The sequence below is a fragment of the Pseudopodoces humilis genome, chromosome 1 (assembly GCF_049639895.1).
Source record: "Pseudopodoces humilis isolate 2021_Gansu_Grassland_sample_001 chromosome 1, ASM4963989v1, whole genome shotgun sequence".
Taxonomy (NCBI): Eukaryota; Metazoa; Chordata; class Aves; order Passeriformes; family Paridae; genus Pseudopodoces; species Pseudopodoces humilis.
The window spans coordinates 135,101,980-135,122,426 of record NC_142200.1 but is presented as its reverse complement, the minus strand read 5'-3'; the positions used below and the strand labels follow the sequence as shown (position 1 = coordinate 135,122,426).

Genomic DNA, 20,447 nt, shown 5'->3' with positions numbered 1-20,447 from the left:
CTCTTACTTCACCCCCTAATTGGCAAGCTTCTACCTAGGTAAGCCATACCTCTTGAAATATTCTGGATTTTCATGCTTTTCTTGTCTAGTTTTGGTGTTTACATATTAAACTGAGTTGTCAAATGTTTGTTATAGCTTCTTAGAAGCAGTATACATAATGCAAAGGTTGCTTAGGTAACTCCATAATAATATTTGCCTTGGACTGCTTTCTTGGCATATCCCTGCCCCCAACCTGTTATTTTCAGTATTTCTTTACATTAAAGTTGTGAAAGGGTGGACATATCCTACTTTTATCAGCAACACAATAAGAGAGGAATTGATGTCTAATTGAAATGACAAAGTTGTATAAAAGCTAAAGACATAAATATATTCACAGGGGATTTGCATATCAGTCTTAACCCTGCTTTGTTTCTCTGTGTGTTGCTTCTTCCATCTGCTCCTTTATGGCTCTTGGCTATGTGTCCAGACCTACCCAGTCCTACTTGTTAGTATTATCGACCCTTATTTTCTTTGTTCTTTTCCCCTTTGATCATTTCCCCTGGTTGCATATCTAGAAATGTTTATTCTTTTCCTCCTACTTTTAGTTCATAAACTAACAGCTAAACAAAGATAGTAAGAACATTCTTCAGAATGTTTACAGGCTTTTTCATAGTTAAGCCAAATATCATGTTTTCACCAATCATATTTTGGCCGTAATTAAGTTTTGAAAGTCTACTGTAAGTTAAGTTCATTCATTCTATACCAGTCCATACTGTAAAAAAAAAAGGTAAACATTTGGTAAGTATATATTCCCCATAATAAACTCCTTAGCAGCTTCATTTCCATAATGCACAAAGAACCTCATTAATTCTGGTTTCTACTAATTCTGTGAGTTCACAGAACCATGAATTTGTCTCATTTGCAGCAAAACTAAACAAAATGTATTGTTTTATGCCAATGAAAAAAATCTTCGATGGAGAACAGCTTTGTGGGTTGAACGTGTGGCTGCTGACACAGTCAAGCACATCCAAGTGTACCCTGACTAAATTTATCTAGTTTTTCATTTCCTTACTCATATTTATTGTTATTAGCAAGACATGACACTTCATTACACTTCTTAAGCGAGCTCTGTAAAATTTCTGGAAGAACATCAAAACAAAGACTTGACAAACACATTCATCCAATCTTGATGGGAAGAACAAATATCTCCTGCTTAGGTTTTCCAGCACAATGCTGAAAGAATTTATTTTTTAGTGTCCTGCTGATGTTAATGCTTTTCAAAGCATTAAGCTTCTGTCTGTAGTTAGAACAATCTCTCGTATTGCAGTAGTCTGATAAAGAATATGGTTTAAAAATACAGAAAGCTGCTAATTGTAACCCAAATAGTCTGAAGGGTAGAAGAAAACAGTCATCATATAGCAGTGGCAGAACTGATTTGAGGTTCTAGCTGTAGTCTGAATAGGTTCAGATCCATACAGTTCAGCTCTGTGACATAAATGCAACAGTAGATTTATTGGTAACTTGGTGGTAACTGATTCTAATTGCACTAGCTTTAGGGCAAATATGGGCTTTAGGAGGCATTCTTTCAGACATGAAGAGTCTTTAAATCCTGAAAAGTGTGGATACAAATCAGGAGGAGTTAACTCAAAGATCAGATGAATGAAACTTTCTTTCTCAATAGTTGTATGAAATGTTGAGATATAATGGAAATGCAAATCTGTTTAGGGATTTTGTCCATTATGAAAAGCTCTTATGTATTTTGCCGAAATATTTTTATTTTATTTGTGTAGGTTTGTCTAGAAGTCTGCATATGCTGTTTATCAGATTCACTACTTATTATTTACAGCACTGTGAACAGGAACTATTTCTTCCCAGCACATTTCAGTCTTCACATAGAGACACCACTTTGAGGCAGACGTATTCTGAAGTGGACTTCTGACACTTTGTAAACCTTGTCTTTTGTTCTTTCAGATATGCTGTCTATTGTAGCAATAGCTCTTTAAAGAATAGTTCCTTAATTCATCAAAAAGCAAACACCCCTGACTTCATATAAGAAACAAAGCATTTGTCACAATATATTCTTCAATTGCTATAGTACTTTGCCAGATTTTAATTAGTGATTATTTTATAAGAGCCTTCTTAACACCAGATTCCTAAGAATTGTCCTGTCAGTGCTAATGTAAGTGCATTAACAGGATGCACCTTAAAACTTGTCCACATTGGACACCAAACTCCCTGTGTAGACATACCCATAACTGCTCCCTGGATCTGTCTGTTGTGACCAGAACTGTCAATGACCACATTCTAATAGTAGTGTACCAACCTGTAACGTTTCATACTTGGCTGGTGAGAGCCCCTCAGGTACCACTAAGAATATTTCACTATTCCTAGGTCTCCCCTCAAAGCAACTTTTTCTTCCTTTAATATTTTCTAGTATAGGAATGGCAGAATTCTACCAGCTGTGTATTTGACAGATTGATACTAGAAATTATAACCAGTTTTCAATTTTAAGAAAGTGAAAAGCTCTGTTTTTATCCACAGTGGGCAGAGAGGCTGTTAGCATTTTCCACAAAAGACAGGATACAAAAAGGATGGAGCAAGTCCAAGTTTGAACTTCTAATATGGGAACGTAAAAGTAGGCAATGATCAGAGTAAGCCAATAAAAAAACAAGCTCCTTCTCATCTGAGAGGCTGTGAGGCTGTGAAAGTAAAATATTATTAATAATTTTAACAGAATTTGAAGTGGGTGGCAGGAAGCTGCATTGTTCCTGGTGCCTGATCTGTTTACCTCCAACTGCACAGAGAGCACAGGCAACATGGACATGGGCTGGGGGCAATAGGAAGACAGCTTGCCCCAGCACGTGCACAGTGGTGGGAAGGAGCAGCAGCTCCAGAAGACAGCAAGAATGTAAAGTATGACTACTGAAGCGTTGGAAATTTTCTTTTTTTTCTTCCCCAGAGCATAAGAAAACCCTGTTAAAATAGCAGTTTAAACCACACCACCTTAATATTACCCTTAATCCAGGCCAGGCCCCTTGGCCAGCGCTGATCAAGCCTTTCCACATCCCGACCAAACCTATACCCGCACAGGTTCCATCTGCACCCTGCACCCCCCATCCCGCATCTTCCCTCCCGCACCCCACATCCCGCATTCTCCACCCTCCCTCCCGCACCCCACATCCCGCACCCTCCCTCCCGCACCCCACAGCCCGCACCCTCCCTCCCGCACCCCACAGCCCGCACCCCTCACCGCCGCAGTCGCGCTCGCCCCGGCGCGGCCCCGCCCCGCCCCGCCGCAGCCCCCCGGCCGGGCGCGCGCAGGAACATGGCCGGGCAGGGCGGGAGCAGCGCTGGAGGCCGCGGCGTTGTGGTAAATGCGGAGCGCGGCCCGGCCCACCCTGGCAGCTCGCCCCTCGCCGGTTGCGGTGCTTCCCCGGTTCCCGGCCCGCTTCCCCGCTACCCTCTGGCGCTCTGTGCTGAACCCCCGCGCCCTTCCCTTCCCCCGCTTGCTCCGGGCCCCCGGCCGGCGCTAGGGCCGCGTCCCCTCACGCTGCGCCGGTCCCGCCGCGCCCGCCGGCCCCGCTGCCCTGCCGGGGAGGGACGGGCGTGTTGGGCTGAGCCGCGCCTTTGGCTTCCGCCGTGAAAGCACGGTCCGGTACCGCCCCGAGAGGCTCCTGTGGCCGCGGCTGTGCTTCCCCACGCTCCCTGAGTACCGGGGATGAGGATCCTCCGGCATCCCGAGGTGTCTTTCTCCCACCGGAACGCTGAGGGGCTCCTGGGGGTCCGCGGGCGCCGTGAAAGAGGGTTGGGCTGTTCTTGTTCTTCTGGGGTGGAAAACAGCCCGAACCTTGGCAATGCGTTTGGAGTGCCTGTAGGGATGGATAAATGGTGCAAAAATGAATGAATGTGATCCTTATTCTGATAGACACACCAGATTCTCCTGTGAAGCAAATGCCATCACTGCCACCACCTTAGGTATGTTCTTATTTTAATGTGGCATTAGGATTTTAACAGAAAGTTCATGGGTCAGCTGCCCAGATCATGGCCCAGGGCTCTCTGTGTAGGCTGTGGTTGCACTGTCCACTCCAACGTCCCCTCATTCTTCTTCCAAAGGACCTGTCTCTGTGTGTTCGAGGTCTGTCTGGAAACACCACACATCAACCACTCTCCTGACACCTGTGTAATAAATGACATTCCTTAAGTGGGTGACTGCATATCACCAGAGCAACACGAGGTTATTGCAAAGAAGGAGGTGAATGTGCGTGACCATGTTCTGCTGCACTGGTTTAATTTTATCTGCTCAACTCCCCAAAAACCCAACAGCAGTCAGTCCACTGCAGCATCATTTAAGTTACAAAAGCTGCACTTTGTTTCTTGCTTGTTTGGAGGTGAGGACTGAGCTCACACCTCACCTGTGCTCACTTTGCCAGATGAGAAAACGAGCAACATTCTTCTAAGGGTGTTGCAATTGAATGTCTTCAGCTTCTCTCTTAGGCCTTGAGGGAACACCTTTGGATATTGCCATGTATTTGTATTCCTTTTTATATTCATTCACATCAACTTTTTTAAAGACTTATTGAAGAATATCTGCTGGGCTATTCAAACATGCAAAGCCTGAACTTTAAAAGTGCCTGTTTAAAAGAAAGAAGAGTATGAAATAGGCTTATTATATCAGACAAATAATTAATTTGAAAGAACATGTGAATTTCATCTTATTTATGAAATGCCAGCAAGCACTTGTGAACAAGAACTTCAATATTATTGTAGAGTTACACTGTTTATGTTCTGCTGTTCAAGAGAACCCGAAGGATAAATGAGAGAATCAAAATTTCATCCTGATCCTGTTTTATAAAGGACTTACTGTAACCCAGGTAAAAGTTATTGGTTTATATGAGTTCTGGAAGCAATTTCTATCCATTTAATTTGATCTTCTGCATCACGCTGAAACCATTCAATTTGACAAGAATGCAGAAGTAAACAACACTGACAGGGATTGCTAGTGGGTGTTTGTAATAATGAAATTGTTTCAGTTTGCATTAAAATGCTTTGAACAAACTGTTCATTGCTACAAAATCTTTAAAAAGCTTCAGCCCCTCCACACACTGAAAAAGTGGATGGGAAAATAGTCTTTCCAGGCCAACTAGCAGTGTTTTTGGAGCAAGATTTGCCTCTAATTAGAAACGTCGCCAAGGAGGATATTTATAATCTCCTGTTTCTATGGAAATGAGGAACACAACTAAGTAACTTTTTTTCTTTTGTGTAGTTTCAAGGCTTGTGTAAGTCAGGGGAAAAGCTTTCATTGATTCTAGTGATCTCCCAGTCATGCCCCTCATGGGGCATGCTACTCATTCAGTAGCAGTTGGCAACGAATAATTTTTTTTATGCAGAAATTTTTGGGTAGATTTAAGAAAACATAACAGTCAAGGTGTCTGTAGCTATCAATGAATATACAAAAAAAAGGCCCCCAAGCAGCCCAAAATCCACAAGGAAGAACAGTGTTTCAGTACAACATGAGCCAGGGCTGTGTCTGAGTTAAAGAAGTGTGGATGTAGAGGAACAGCTCAACATCAAATATGTTATCTTAGCCAAAATTGTGAGAAACTGTTTATTGCTCTACTGTAGAATGGCAAGTGTAGGTTGGTTTCAGTGATGGCCCTTTAAAGACTATCTGTAGCAAAAATGCCATTAAGACATGCACCGCACAGCGGCAGGTTTGTCACCATTTTTCCTTGTACTCAAGATTCCTTAGCCAAGCTATGTGTGACCTCTGGAATATGATTGTAAGGAAAACAATAAGTGTTGCTCTTTATCCTGAACCAGTATTGAAGCAAAGCTTTGTAATGATTTCAAGATACCTTGTGAACCTGCAGGTCTTGTCTTTCATAAGGAATAGGGAAAACTTTTATTTTGGAGTTTGTTTAGTTTTTGTACTGGTGACTTTGCATTTCTGAATAGCTTTCTGAAGCCTCCAACTGTTGGCTGATTTTTGACCTTCTTAAGCTCTACCACCATTGTATGTTTTGAGATCTAATCTCTGTATTCTGATACTTAAAAAAACAAAACAATGTATAATAAGTTTGTAAAATACTGTTTCTGTAAATATACGGATTTACAACCTAATTTTATAGTGAGGTGAGATTGAAACATTTTGTAATCACTTATCTTTGATGACATCTAAATTAAGAACCTCACCTTTGGCAAGAAGTACAGCTTTTCACAGATTTGTACAGATATCATCCATGAACCACATAGATTATTCTCTACATGTGATGTTTCATCTGTAGAATACTTAGCTATTTATTTATGACTTTAAGTAATTCTAAACTAGAAATACACAAATTTAATATAGAATTTTATGACTTCTAATTCTGCCATCCATTCTTCCATTGGAGAATCCCTTCTTTCTGGCAATATTATATTTGCACTTTGAGTTTGAAAGTACTTAGAAATTTATTTTAGCCACTAGTTTAGTATTAAATATTTCCTTTGTCTATCTAGTTGTTTGTAATTTCAAGTGACATTTCCCACTTTCTATGGGGAAAAAGCTGTGGCATTTGATTTCTGAGTTATACTGAGGAGCAAAATAATTAATGGGAAAAGCAAAACAGTAAATTGTAACTGGAAGAAAGTATGATACACAAATTCATCCAATAGAATGTGTACTAGAGTGCTGATTTTGTATCAGTTACATAATGTGAAACACCATGAAGTGTTCTTGACAGTACTGTTTGATATTCAGATTTCAGACAATTGGCCTGGATACAGTCTGGATTTATTTACTTATCCTCAGCACTACTATGGAGACCTGGAATATGTCCTCATTCCACATGGCATTATTGTTGACAGGTATGTGTAGCTTGAATGTTACTAAATAAATTGTTTGGTCAGTAGTATTGTTCTTTATTATAAAGGCTGTCATCCATATAAAGTGCATGTATAATCTTTGTCTTAAAATATTACAAGTTAAAAACTTGGATATTTTTATTTAGAAATTTAAATTAATACATTTTTTTGTGTGCTGGAGTACCTACACTTTTAACATACAAAGTAGTCTTTGGAATTCCTGGAAATTTCAGCTGCAAACAATCTGAGGAACAATATAAAAAACAAAAATTCATCAAAGAAATGTTTCTTAATGAGGGGTTTTCCCCATTTTCAGACTTCATAAAAGTTGATGAAAGACTATTTTATTAATCTTCAGTAAAGTAAGTGATCCTCATTCTTGCAACACTAGAAGGAATTACGTATTTCACATCAAATGAGATGATCTAATATTTCTAATATCTTCTATTTCTCATATCAAAAATATATGAGATTTGATATGATATCTCATATCAAAAATATTTTATAAAAATATAATTATTGCTATATGGAATTTACTAGAGCATTAAAAATAAAAGATGTGGAAATGAAGCAACAGCTGTTTCTCTTTAATATATATTAATATATTATCTTCAGTCTAGAGCTTATTCTTCTCTGCTCCATGAACAGATTTCAGCCCATGTGCTTATGCAGAGGCAAATTGATTTCTGTATTACAGCTGGTAGAGAAAGAAAAAATCAGCCAAATCTGAAAAATGTAATAATAAAAGACATGGGATAAATTATAGGATTACTTAATAAATTGTATCCTGTCTACAAGTCTACTCTCATTAAAACTACTAACCTAATTCAGAGAGCTATCAAAGAATTTTCCAGTGTATTTACAGAATGTAATGCACTGAGCTGTTTTTCCTCAAAACAGTTTTCTGTTGATACTGCATTACATCTAGAAATGACCCAGTTATTATTATTATTATTATTAATAGGGTTATTGTAGGTCTAGAAATGCTAATTTTAAAGTTAATACTTATTATTTACATTTATTTTTAATATTAATCTTTATTATTTTTACCTTGAAAATATATGTAGCATTGCGGGGCAGAAATGTGTATCATTTGTTTCCAATCATCTGCCATATTGTGTTTGCAATGCAGAATTGTCAAAGAGAGGATAGGTTTGGTTGGGAACCCCACAATTCCATGTTCATTGGAGCATTTGCCTGATTATTTGCCTGTGTGTGACTTTGAACAAGTCACTGAAGCTCTTTGCAGTCCTCTCTTCTGCTGTATAAAACAGTGAGCTGTACAGAATAGTGATAGTATACGCTCTTTATAAGCTTTTCACTGATGCTCTATTGCTTTCTAGTTTTTATGTATATTTTTATTAAATCATAGGGGTAGCATCTTCCAAAGCCAATCAGCACAAAATTTTCAAATATTCTTCCCTATCTTTCACTTAATTTGTTGTTCTTATGCAGTAACTAACATAACAAGTTAGGGCTTTGTCCAGGTATATTTTATTCTGATAATGCCTGTGAGGTAAAATGGAAGGCTAGCTCACATTCTTGTCTCTCGAGTCTCTTATGAGCCAAAAATACGCAGAGATGTGTAGGTTCTGTTTGTATAGATGGGGAATTTATGCATTTAAGGTTAACCCCATTCATGTGCTTTGCATCTTGCATCCATCACTCTGTATCTGCTGTCTGTGAGCTGGATCCAAACCCAGTCAAACATTGGAATGGACTGTCCTGAAAGGTGGTAGAGTCACCATTCCTGGAGGTGTTCAAGCAATGGCTGGACCTGGCACTTACTGTGGTCTAGCTGACTTTGTGGTGATCAGCCAAAGGATGGACTTGATGATCTTGAAGGTCTTTTCCAACCTAAATCACTCTGTGATTCTGTGAAGTCAGGATACTTAAGCAATGCCAGTCAAGCTTTGTACTCACCATAGTGTTTGTAAAGTGTACCATGAACTTAAAGCATCTGCATCTAAAGTTATTTTATCCCCAATTTTTTTTTGCCCAGGACAGAACGACTGGCAAAAGATATTATGCAAGATATTGGAGACAATGATATTGTGGTTCTCTGTGTCCTCAAAGGTGGATACAAGTTCTGTGCTGATCTTGTGGAGCACTTTAAAAATCTTAGCAGAAATTCAGAAAGGTTCATCTCCATGAAAGTCGATTTTGTTAGACTGAAAAGTTACCACGTAAGTCAACAACTGATTTATGTAGATTCTGGTTGAGTGTCATAATAAATAGTTGACTTTTGCATGTGCGATCTCCACCTCCAATTATAAGAAAAACTATGTGAAAAGTATTTTTGTTTGAAAAACCTCTGAGGTTTTCTTAAAAACTCATATTCCTTATACTTTGTCGATAGTATGAATATGGATATGAAGCATCCTTGAGCTCTGTTGTTTTATTTAGTCTGTCTTTTACTTCTGGTCAGAGACGTATTCAAATTTCATTCATGTAAAATGTTGGCATCTTGTTTGTTCACAAAATCCTCAGCAGTTCTGTCAAGTTAATTTCATGTTACTGCATTTTCCACCCCCGCATAGTTTGGCATAACTGCAAGGTGGTAAATCTATGTCTCCTTCTAAATTTTTAATGCTAAGTAAATGAAATGCTTTCGTCTTCATAGCATGCAGTTTATATAGTAGCAAAATATACCACCAGATGATGATAGTGTTCTACAAGAAAATGAAACAAGCTATTCAATCAAACACAGTGTTGAAGTAATCATCAAGCCCTCCTGTTATCTTCAGAAGAAATTATGCAATAATGATTCATCTGTGTCACTGAAGATATGGTAATGAGATGACCAGCATTTTTTTGGATCTCTAACTGAAAGTTCTTATTGTAGCCGTTATAAATTTATATTCTACCTTGCAGTGCATGTTCCATAGTGAGGGAGCATTTCTATAAGTAATTTGTTGTAGAAATGTCTGAGGAAGTACACTAATAAATAGAGTGATAATACGGTGTTTTGCAGAAAAGCAGCTTGCTATGTCCAGTAGTTCCCACAATAACTACATCCTTTCCACAGGTTGTTGGCTGGCGTTTTCTTCTGACCCCAGTGACTACAAACTGATCCTAACTTTCACAGATTTGGTCTGACTTTTTTTCAGTGTGGAAAAAAGTGAATGAGAACCTTTTATAGCCATTTGGTTAGGATTTGGTCCTGGGACTTCTGTTTCAAGAATTAGTTAGTTCTATGAAGCACGTGTGAAATACTAATATTATATAATTTCTAGCAGTATTAGAAATATTAGTATTAGCAGCATTACAGAAATAATAATTTATAATGTTTGTCTCACATAATGGCACACGGAAATTTTACTAAATTTTTTTTGGCATAGTTATAATAGCACTTCAGTAACACTGCTGAGCAAATAGTGGAATTACTTAAACTGGGTTTTGTTTTGCATCTGGCATATAGCTAATGCACGTGATTTTCCTACAGAGTTATCTCTTATCCAGTATGAAGATATCGTGGTTGTAAAATTTCTTTCCTCGGGGTCAAATCTTATTAGCCATACTAACCCATAACCAATGAGTGGCAGAAGATGTGTACTGCAAAAATGTGGAAATTTTCACATCTTTAGCTTAGGAAATAATGTAAAAGCATGTTATATCAAGCTGAAACAGCACTAAGAATTTTATTATGTGAGGGTGCAGTTACCAATACTAAGTCCTAGATGATCTTATCATTTAGTGGCTGTGCATATTTTGGGTCATAGCCTCATGCTGTATCAGAAAGATACCACCTTCCCAATAACTAGTGCCTGCATCTGCTTTTTTGAAAATATATTCTTTTTTCTTATATGTACTGCCAAACAGGTGTCATGTATTTAGAGACTGAAGCTGTCCTTGATTTAGTGCTTGGATTTAGTGCTTGATACCTGTTTGGTCTTGAGAAGCTGAATGACACTGCAGCAGAAATTTGAAATGACATTAATATTGGTAGATGCAGTCCATGAGATATGCATAAACGTAATGCTGACTACAGCACCAGTACCACTAGCTGCCATCCTTTGCACCTGAGTTACTGTTGTGTCCTGTGCAATTGCAGGTTTTGGAGAATGTCCCCTTGTCAGCTTAGCTGGGCTGAAATCACTTCAGGAACTCACTGTACCTGGTCTGAGTGACTCTTTATTCCAGCCTTATATGAAACTCCCAAATCTCCATGACAGTTTATTCTGTAATAACATATTTTTCTCGGTATTTTACACTTTAATCAGAGACAACAATTACAGCTTATCTAGAGATAAGACTCTACTTAAAATCTTGGAGCATCACCAGTTCCACTCCTTTGCTTTCCTCTGTGTTTTCTGTTCCACTTTCTAGTAAGACTTATTACTGCTCTGTCTTTTTATCCCTTTTTCATTTTACAGACACCATTCTTCTCACATTATTTATCCTGCATCCTTTTACTAACTGTTCTCTCTTTCTCTCCTGAAGGGAGTCCTGCTGGTCTCAATATGCTTCCTTCAGACATGTCTCCCTTCCCCCCTCAAGCTGTTTAAATCCAGCAACTAATTTCAGCTCAAACTCATGGGATTTTTGTATTGTCTCATTCCAGCTTCACTATTGAAAGGTTAGTTGGTTTTTAGGGGTTGTAATTCAAAGTGGGATTTCTTGGTTTAATAGAATAGCAAAAATGGGCTGTAATTGTGACCCAGAGTCAGATCTTGGCATCAGTGAAAGTACCCCTTAATTGCCAAGTATCAGTGGAAAATGTTGTACTTTGCTGTTTGGCATGCAGACATGATTACAGGAAAAGGAGATTGCAAATATGACCAGTTTTATATGGCTCTTCGTTTTGCAAACCTGTCATAATATTACAGAATTTAGACTTTAGAATTTATACTTAATTAGTATGTTAGGATTTCTTTCATATTAAGTAGCTGAAAGCTGGGCATGTATCTTCTTCGTTAGATTTCTTCATGCAAATGAATTGGTTGAAAAAAAAAGCATAGTACATTTAGGTTCTCTGGATATTAATAAGATGAGTGGCTACTTGTACTGCCATAATCAGGATGGTTTTATCTGGTTTGTAAAATATTGTCATATGTACCTGAACATTTTTACATTTTTGTGAGAAACTTTCCTGTATTTTACAAGGAGCAGTTTAAAAGAAAGCACCAAGATGAGAGTTACAAAATAAGATTTCAGGAGTAAACAGATAGGAAGCATCATGTAGAATTAATGATAAAAGTCAGGAAGTAGATGGAGAGGAAAATCAAATCAATTTTCCAGATGGAAATCTGAATGAAAAGCAGCAGCTCTGAGTTTTAAAAGGCAGAGAAGAGAAAAAGCACACTTTCTTGAATGAACTCAAGAGCAGCAAGGCAAGAAGGATAGTGGGTAGAGCAAGAAGCACTACAATAGTCCTCATGTGAAATATGATTAATATAGCAAAAGATGTATGCCAAGTTTTAGGGGAAAACACTGTATTCTGGAAACACTGACATGAGATCTGAGAGAATTTGGCAGCTTTTTAGATATTAGGTTCTAAGATACTGGATTTTATTATAAGTCAGGAACAGTGGAATTGACTGCAGAGATTTTTGAATTTAAAACTGGATGAATAAAATTTACTATTCAGTTTTTACCATGCTGATTGTTTTCCCCGAGTGATTGTTCCTCCACAGGAAATCGGAGTTCTGAAGTTGAAAATGGGTGAGATTTCAGATTGAAAAGAGAATTCAAAATTATTTCCAGAAGCATGGTATGTTGAAGTCAAAGATGAAAAGTAATGATGGAAGATGTTGAGCTGGGGAATGTCATCTAAAGAGAATGTAACCCTAGCAGGAGAGATAGTGGATCCAGAAATCCTGTAATACATTTGTGATATTGATAACTGTAGGAGATTAAAGAGCTGATTAAGAAGGTGTTTTACTAGGGTGTTTTGAATTAAATGATAGGACTAGACAAGAAAGAATGGTTGAGGATGAACCGAAGGTGAGAATGAACAAAAAAATAGAAGGATGTGGATGTCATGAAGGGAAGGGCTGAATAGTATATGTTTTAGTAAAAGCACATAGTATGAGAAGTGTAGTAGCAGAGCAGACTGTTTGTAAACAATAATTAGAGCTTCTCCGTGTTCAGTGTGGAAGAGAAAATTTAGGACAAGCTGAAAAGGTAAAGGTTGTATTACAGCTTCAAACAGAAGAGGATGTTCTGGCTTAGCAAGTCTAATCTGCAATGAAGAGATGAAACAATATCACCTAATCCTGGTTCTACGGCTATGCCAAATGTGACCTTTAAGTCAAAGCTCAATTTTTAAATGGAATTGAAAAAATTAAGAAGTAGAGGAAGTATGCAGGCTTTCTTGAAAGGTTCTCAACAGCCTCTCAATAGAAGAGAAGGTAAATGCATGTGAATTAAGACTTCTTCAGTGGATAGATGATGAAAGCTAAAAAGATAAGGAATCATGGTAAGAGTCATTGTTGAAACTGGTGATGGGGACTAATGGAAGGAGGATAAACACTACACACTTTTATTAAGTAGAGCAGTGTGCTTTCTACATGCATTGCTACCTGTTCTTGTAAAATGCATGTATTCCCATATGGTTATCCATAGATATCTATCTATTTCTCTTAATTACTGTTTGTTATATGATAGATATGGTAGTAAAGCTCACATCTTGGGGAAGGACAAGAGAATCATGGTGGCATAACCTTTTTTGACTGAAAACCATGGAGAAGTAAAGTAGGAATGAGATTGTTACTTTTCCTTAAGTCTTTTGTGATTTGTTTGGTTATGTGCGTGGACTAAAGTGGCAGAAGAGCAGTGATCTCTGTTATTTTGAAATGACATTGTTATAACAAACTCTGTTATTTTGAATAACTTTGGGACCCCACCTGGAGTACTGCATCCAGCTCTGGAGTCCTCTGTACAGCAAAGACAAGGATCTGTTGGAGGGGGTCTGGAGGAGGCTACATACATGACCACAGGTCTGGAGCACCTCTCCTAGGAAGACAGACTAATTCAGTTCAGGTTGTTCAACCTGGAGAAGAGAAGGCTTTGGGGAGACCTTAGAGCAGACAGCCAGTACCTGAAAGGGGCCTACAAGAAAGGTGAAGAGGGACATTTACAAGGCCATGGAATGAGAGGAAAAGGGGAAATGCCTTTAAATTGAAAGAGAGTAGGTTTAAACTAGATAGAAGGGAGATATTTTTTTTTTTTTTATGATGCAGTTAGTGAGGCACTGGAACACATTGTCCAGAGATGTGTTTGATGCTCCAAATATGAATGAACTTCAGAGGCAACTTCCAGAGGATTATGTAGATTTGGTCAATTCATGTAATTCTTTCAAATGAGTACATTATTTATAGTTTCCAGAACATAACTAATAAAAAAATGTGAAAATGTGGCTGCTGAATTGTAATCCATGCACAATGGTTGCATTGAATTCTGTTCACAAACAAATCCATTGATATGATGTTTCCTCTTCAGCCTCCAGTTGTTTGAAAGATATTTACAACTGTTGGTTATTAGTCTTGGCATAAACAGGACTATTAGTGCTGCAAGAATATGAAAACAAGCAACAAAACAAGCATTGTTTAGTAGAAATCTGAATGTTTTTGCTATATGAAGCCATCTCAGTAAACAGTTTTGCTAAATCTCTCTTCTGTAGGAGTAAGGAAACAGAGGGATTTTATAATGAGTAAGTTGAACGCTTGATAAATGGAGAGCCAATTTTGTGCCATGCAGGTTTCCTTCTCATACACCAAATGAATGTACTTAATTCCTAAAAAACTCAACAGCATGAGGCATCAGACTATAATCAGAGTGGTATAAAATGTACAGTCCTACTTTTCATAACAACCTATTCTTATTAAGTATACTTTTATTATATGTAACTTGGCTTTTTTAAGATCACTATGAACTTTGCATTTAAAAATAATATGTTGAAATCTTGACCCTGAAAAGGCAAGTAACCTCAAAATGGTTCTATTAATTTAACAACACAGAAGAAACAGCTGTCTTGCTTGCATTTAGTGATTCATGTCTATACCCAGACTCTACACCAGTGTTACAATGATTGTTTATGCTCATTGCTGTGTCACACAGGAAAACATACCTCACAATCTCCTGAGAAAAATGTACATGCTGAGATGAAAGAGGATTCAAATTAGTTTTTATACTTAAATATTTTATTTTGGACAGGTTGTGAGTTCTCTTTATTTTGTTTCATGTACACAGTTTAGCTGATGGCTGCATCATCTTACTGATGTGGAGGAGCCATGGAATAATTACAAATTGGAGCCTCCCTGATAGAATGAATTTCTGTCAACTTTAAAGCCAAGTTCTACCATAATTTCACAGGACTGAACTCCAAATTATCTGTGAATTATACATTTGACAGGCAAATAAATAACTTCAGTCTAGGCAAAAATATGGTTTAATTTGAAAATTAGTGATTTGTAGTTAATTTGCAGAGAAGTTGTGTGTGCATTAGACATTCAAAAACTAAAACATACTCTTAACCTATTTCAGATTTATGTCTTGCAGTCACCACTGCACACAGTGAACAACTGTACAGAGAATTCTGCAGCATGATATATTTTCAGATGCTAATGGGCAGCAGAAACGTGACATAATTTAGTCCATAGAAGTTACCAATGTCAAGGATCTAGACCTTAAAGTTGTTGCTGTTCTGAGAAATATGTTCTGTTGACTGTAGATAGTGTTGTCAGAGAGATGTCTTATGGGCAAGCAAATGATGAGAGATTTGGGAAATCTGCTTCTTGAAATCCCAAAGGGATTTTATCTCTGTGCACTTTTTCTACAGCATTTACATCCCAAAGCAGTAGTATCTTTTTGAGTGAAAGTTCCATGAGAGGTTCAGACCTGCTAGAACAAGTGAGTAAAAGGTCTTTTAGACCTCCATGCCAAAGACGCTCCAAAATCTTAATTTTGAGAGATTGCTCTCCCTGTATCTCATACACTTTTGGTTATTTTCTGAAATTTAGTAAGACCTGAGATGGTTAAGAAGGTGATAAACTGCAGAAACTGATCACGTGTTTTGTGAATTGAGCATTTGGAGATACTACAATTCACAGTTCTCCAAACTGTGTCCAAATATTCCTTTTTCAAGTGTTAAGACTTGTTTAAAAATAGAATATTTTTCATCAACATGCAGCAGTGTCTTACTGCAAAATACCAGCCTCAGAGACACTCAAACTTTTCAGAGAAATAGCCAAAAATGTGTTAGTAGTGGAAGTCATCCCAAAATCTTATTCTTGCAGCTAGCTGGTGAAATTTTAAAAGAAGTTCACAAAAATGTAATGAGAAGAATGGCATCTCTTTGGTTAAATTGTGAGTGGTGTTACAAGAGTAGCAGCACAATTCAGGCACTTTGAGACTAAAGTCGCCTGCCAGATTAATCTGTACATCAGGTACAGTGGCGTGGGGTGAAAATTCAGACACTGGAGGTTGGTCTCTTTCCTGATTGCACCTGCACTGCTGGACCAGTGACTGTCTCCATTTCATTCCTCAGGGACTGCAGTGCCCTCCAGGCAGTCGCAGTGGCCAGCCCAGCTGCTTCTGAGCTGCCTAACCTGTTTCAGCCCAGATAACACCAGTTATCAGAGAATTTCTATTTGGACCATGTGAGCTTGCTGGATTTGTTCTCAGCAACCCAGATGCACACATGCATCTCAGTAGCCTCTGCCAGAGGGAGGCTTACAAGCAGCTGGGGACAGCTTGTGGGCAGTAAATTGTTTAGTCAGCACAGTTCTTGCTGGAAAAAAGAGTCTGCCCATAGTCAAGGGACCCTCACTTACCATGTGTGCAAGCCTCAGACTCACCCTCTTTACCTGAGATGTGCTCCTCCAAGGTATCAAAAGGAGTGTGGATATTTCAACACTAGTTATTTTTGTGTACCAGCCTAGTTTTCATAGTGTTCTAAGATAAACTGGAGAAGGTCATGCTATATGAAATAAAATGTGAAATTAAAAGTCAGGGTCTTGAAATGCTCTCCATTCACCTACATGGAACCTACAGCTTCCGTTTAACATGATGGCAGAGTTGTGAGATATGAGAGCTTTAATTAATTTCTTGCTCAAAGAAAGTGTTTTATTTAAAATAAAAAAGTTTTATTTTGTGCTTAGGGTCTTGGGATGCTACTTCTAATGTAAGTAGGTGTTAATTTGTGGGTATAGCTTAGGCAAGGTCATAATAAGTCTATCATACAGTCAGTTACCAAGTTTATCTCTAATGTAAAACTTACTTATAGAGGATGATCTTTGGAACTGTATGCATCAGATAACACACCTACACATCACTTGAATATGTTAGCACCATCTGAAATCTTAGTGATTTTTTTAAAGTATGAGTAAGTGTTTCAGTGACTCACATATGAAAGATTTGGGGGAACCAAACAACTCAGGCGAGGGAGAACTGAGTAGGAAGTGGCCTGATTGCCATGGGGACAGAACTAGAGCAGATGTGGTAGTGAAGGCAGAGTGATTCTGAGCTGTCCTACAGCTTCTCAGAACTATCAAACTATTGTTTTAAAGTGTTTATGGAGGATATTGAGACAACTAACTATATGCTTTTTAAAGACACTTTTCATTTTTATCTATTGTTTCCACCTTAGGTATTACCTTCCTTCATACGGATATAAGATTTTTAGCTATGGAATTATTTTTTTTTAATTAAAAAACAATTAGTTTTCCTATATTGTGAGTTGGTACTGTGTTCTTCTGGATTTCAGATCTAATATAAACTCCATAGAGGTATTTTCTAATATTGAGAAATTTGTCTCCCCAAGAGTCACGTTTTTCTTACAAGCTGTAATGTTTTCTTTTGAAAAATGTCTTCAAATTTGAAATAATTATCTTGAATTAAAGTATATTGCATAGGGTACAGATACTGTGTGTAAACAGAGTTTAAGACCTGAAGTTCCTTTTTCTTAAGGTTTTTTTGTATGAGGGGTTTTTTTGTGAGTTTAAATCTTTGATATTTTTAAGCAATCCAGGTTCCAGGAACATCTTAACATTTAAGACTATAGATGTTTTTGAAACTGGCCACTTTTAGAACAGATTCAAAGCATAAAGGGATTTTATTAGAAGCATCCAACTGTTTGTCTTTTCTAAGAATTAGATTCCCCTGGATGCAGTATTTGTTGTAAAGCAGTGCTTTCTTATAAAGCCTAAAATATTGAAGTTCAGTTTTGTTAAGATGTTTTGTTTCATATTATGCCAAAAACACACCGAGCTACTACTAAGTTATGGCATTTGCAGCAATACTGTGTGTCATCCTGCTTCATAGATTTTATAGTAACAGGGAGATAGGATCTTACGTGTAAGATAGGTCCAGAACTTAATGGTCACTAATCCTGCTGTAAAAATAAGATCTGATGAGTTTGAAAGTACTGTGGCATGTTTATGCATTGAAAAAATACCACATTATTTGTATGCTAGTAGTACCACTTCATATGTGAGTTTTTCATCTTAAGATCTGAAATGGGGCAAAATTAATTAAAACAAGCCGGAACATTCTAATTTTTCTCAAGGAATTCATTGACTCGCTTTTATTGGCATCTTAAATGCTGTTTCTTAAAACAGACCATAACATTGTAGTGCTCATGCAGTATCACACCCCAGTGGGTCTGTAAGGCCAGACCTAAAGGGTTACTCTAAAGGAATATGGCAATAACAGGAACTTCTGTGTAATTGCAGTGCTGATCTGTGTGACAGATACAAAATTATTTTCCCACCTCATTTGATAGACAGAAGTTAAAATATTTAAATAAAGATGAGATACTATAAAACAACTATGCAAGAAAATTCACAAAGAATGTGTACTGTTAAAAGTTTCCAAGCTGTCATTAGCCAAGGGACTAAATACATGGAAGTATGGAAGAGAGTGCTACTGAGTTGTGAGAGTCAATGATAAACTAAGCTCCAGATTGCTGGAAGGGACTAAGCATTTGAGGTTTTTATCAGACTCATCTTCTGTGAATTTGCTTACACCTATTTATCTGTTTTCTCAGCCTGTGGCTATTTGACAAAGTTCAGGATTCTTCTTCTATCACTGTTTTATCACCAGATTCTAGGAACTAAGGGTAGTCAGGGTCAGAAGGTTAGTACTTTGTGCTTATTCTAGTGAAAGCTGTTTTCTCTTGTGCTTGCTGAATCCCCAAGTGGAGAGGATTTTTAGTACAGAGCTACAAACTCACTATATGTTTTTTCACAATCTTCATTTACATTTGATCATGAATTTACAACACAGTTTAGAAAATGGGGTAATCTCATACATGTGGATCTAGTAGTGTCCGAGCTGGCATGCTAAGATTCTCTGTTGAGACCGGGAAACACGACTTCTAGTTGCACTGCTGTAATGTTCACGCATTTAGTACTAAACAATAATTGGGCAAAAGACAGATACTCCAGTTATTATTGATTTGAATCCAAATGGACGTTTTCCTACCCAAGTCCAGTTGGCCATAGCATGATTGATGACCTTAATGACTTTTGCATTACCATAGCAGGAGGAAAATTTTCCCTATACTTTTTTTGGCTTATGGAGCTGAGGAGGAAAAGCATCCCAAGTCTGCTATTCTGAGAGTGTGGATATTACATTACTATCACAAAAGGTAGGCACCCATAGCAATGCCTCCTGGCAGCCCAAAAGGAGTACCTGAGTGAGACTATGGCAGATCTGGAGGGCATGCTTCCTAAATTTTTCCTTTGCCACTAGGTTTTAAAATTTATTTGCTTCCCATCTCTGGAGAAAAATTATGTGATCTGAACCTTACCTTACATGACTGAAGAGCCCTGTGAAATCGTCAATACCTTTTCTCATGCTGGAATGTACGGAGATTTAATTTCTATGTTTAAAATATTATCTTAAGTGAATAAAAATAAGATAGAGTACAAAGAAATCTCAGACTATAGTATGTGAAAACTCACCTGAGTTTTGAGGATTTATTATGTTTCTGATATACATACAAGTCCAAACCTTTGTTATCGTGTGTTCTTGATTTCAGTTCTTGCTGATCTTTTTAAATGTTCAAGGGCTGTTTCTGCCATATGGTGATAAGTAGTGCTGCAATCTTTCTGCTTCATTCTTAAACAAAAGAACTCGTTTAACCAATGCTAAGCAAGTATATAAAATCTAATTGCTAAATCAGAATTTAAAAAGTGAATTAATTTATTGTCTATAATCCTTATTAGCCCAGTTAACTGGTCTGAATTCTGCTTGGATTTATGACAGTTTGGACCTTTTTTTAAGATACCTTACCTTCCTTGGATTTAATACAGGAAGGCATGTAGGAGTCCTGGTACACAAAAAATTGCTGTGTCTGAACAGATGATTACAAGCAATTCCATTTATTAAGTTTAATGACTTACTGTTTCCCAGACTGTTGTCTGGAAGGTGAATGACCTGCCTTGCTTTTACAGTAGAAATATACCCAGGTGTTACAACAAGTCATCTGATAAGGAGTACCTTGCTGTCACTAAGTTCATTGTTTGTCTTTCTCTGTCCAAAGCCAACTTCCTCATTGCAAAACTCTGGCCTTCCTTGGAACTGGATAGACTAGCCTGAATTTGAAGCAGTTCCAAACCTGAGTGGTGGATCTTTTAGTTAAGGAATAACAACAAGGAAGAAATAGAATGAAAAATAAG

At 37.7% G+C, this 20,447-nt stretch overlaps 1 protein-coding gene across 3 annotated transcripts in view; it reads left to right on the top strand.

Moving 5' to 3' along the window:
- The first annotated feature begins 3,276 nt into the window (after positions 1 to 3,276).
- PRTFDC1 (phosphoribosyl transferase domain containing 1) overlaps positions 3,277 to 20,447 on the top strand; it is a 42,165-nt gene continuing 24,994 nt past the window's right edge. For 2 of the 3 annotated variants that reach the window (XR_015772597.1, XM_005518737.3), the window contains exons 1-3: positions 3,283 to 3,349; positions 6,719 to 6,825; positions 8,825 to 9,008. Coding sequence is in view for 2 of the 3 variants with exons in the window: in XM_005518737.3 (XP_005518794.1) it covers positions 3,305 to 3,349; positions 6,719 to 6,825; positions 8,825 to 9,008 (336 nt within the window). In the remaining variant the exon portion in view is untranslated. Of the gene's footprint in view, positions 3,350 to 6,718; positions 6,826 to 8,824; positions 9,009 to 20,447 lie in introns of all 3 variants that reach the window. The other variant, XM_088055814.1, reaches the window with a different exon arrangement.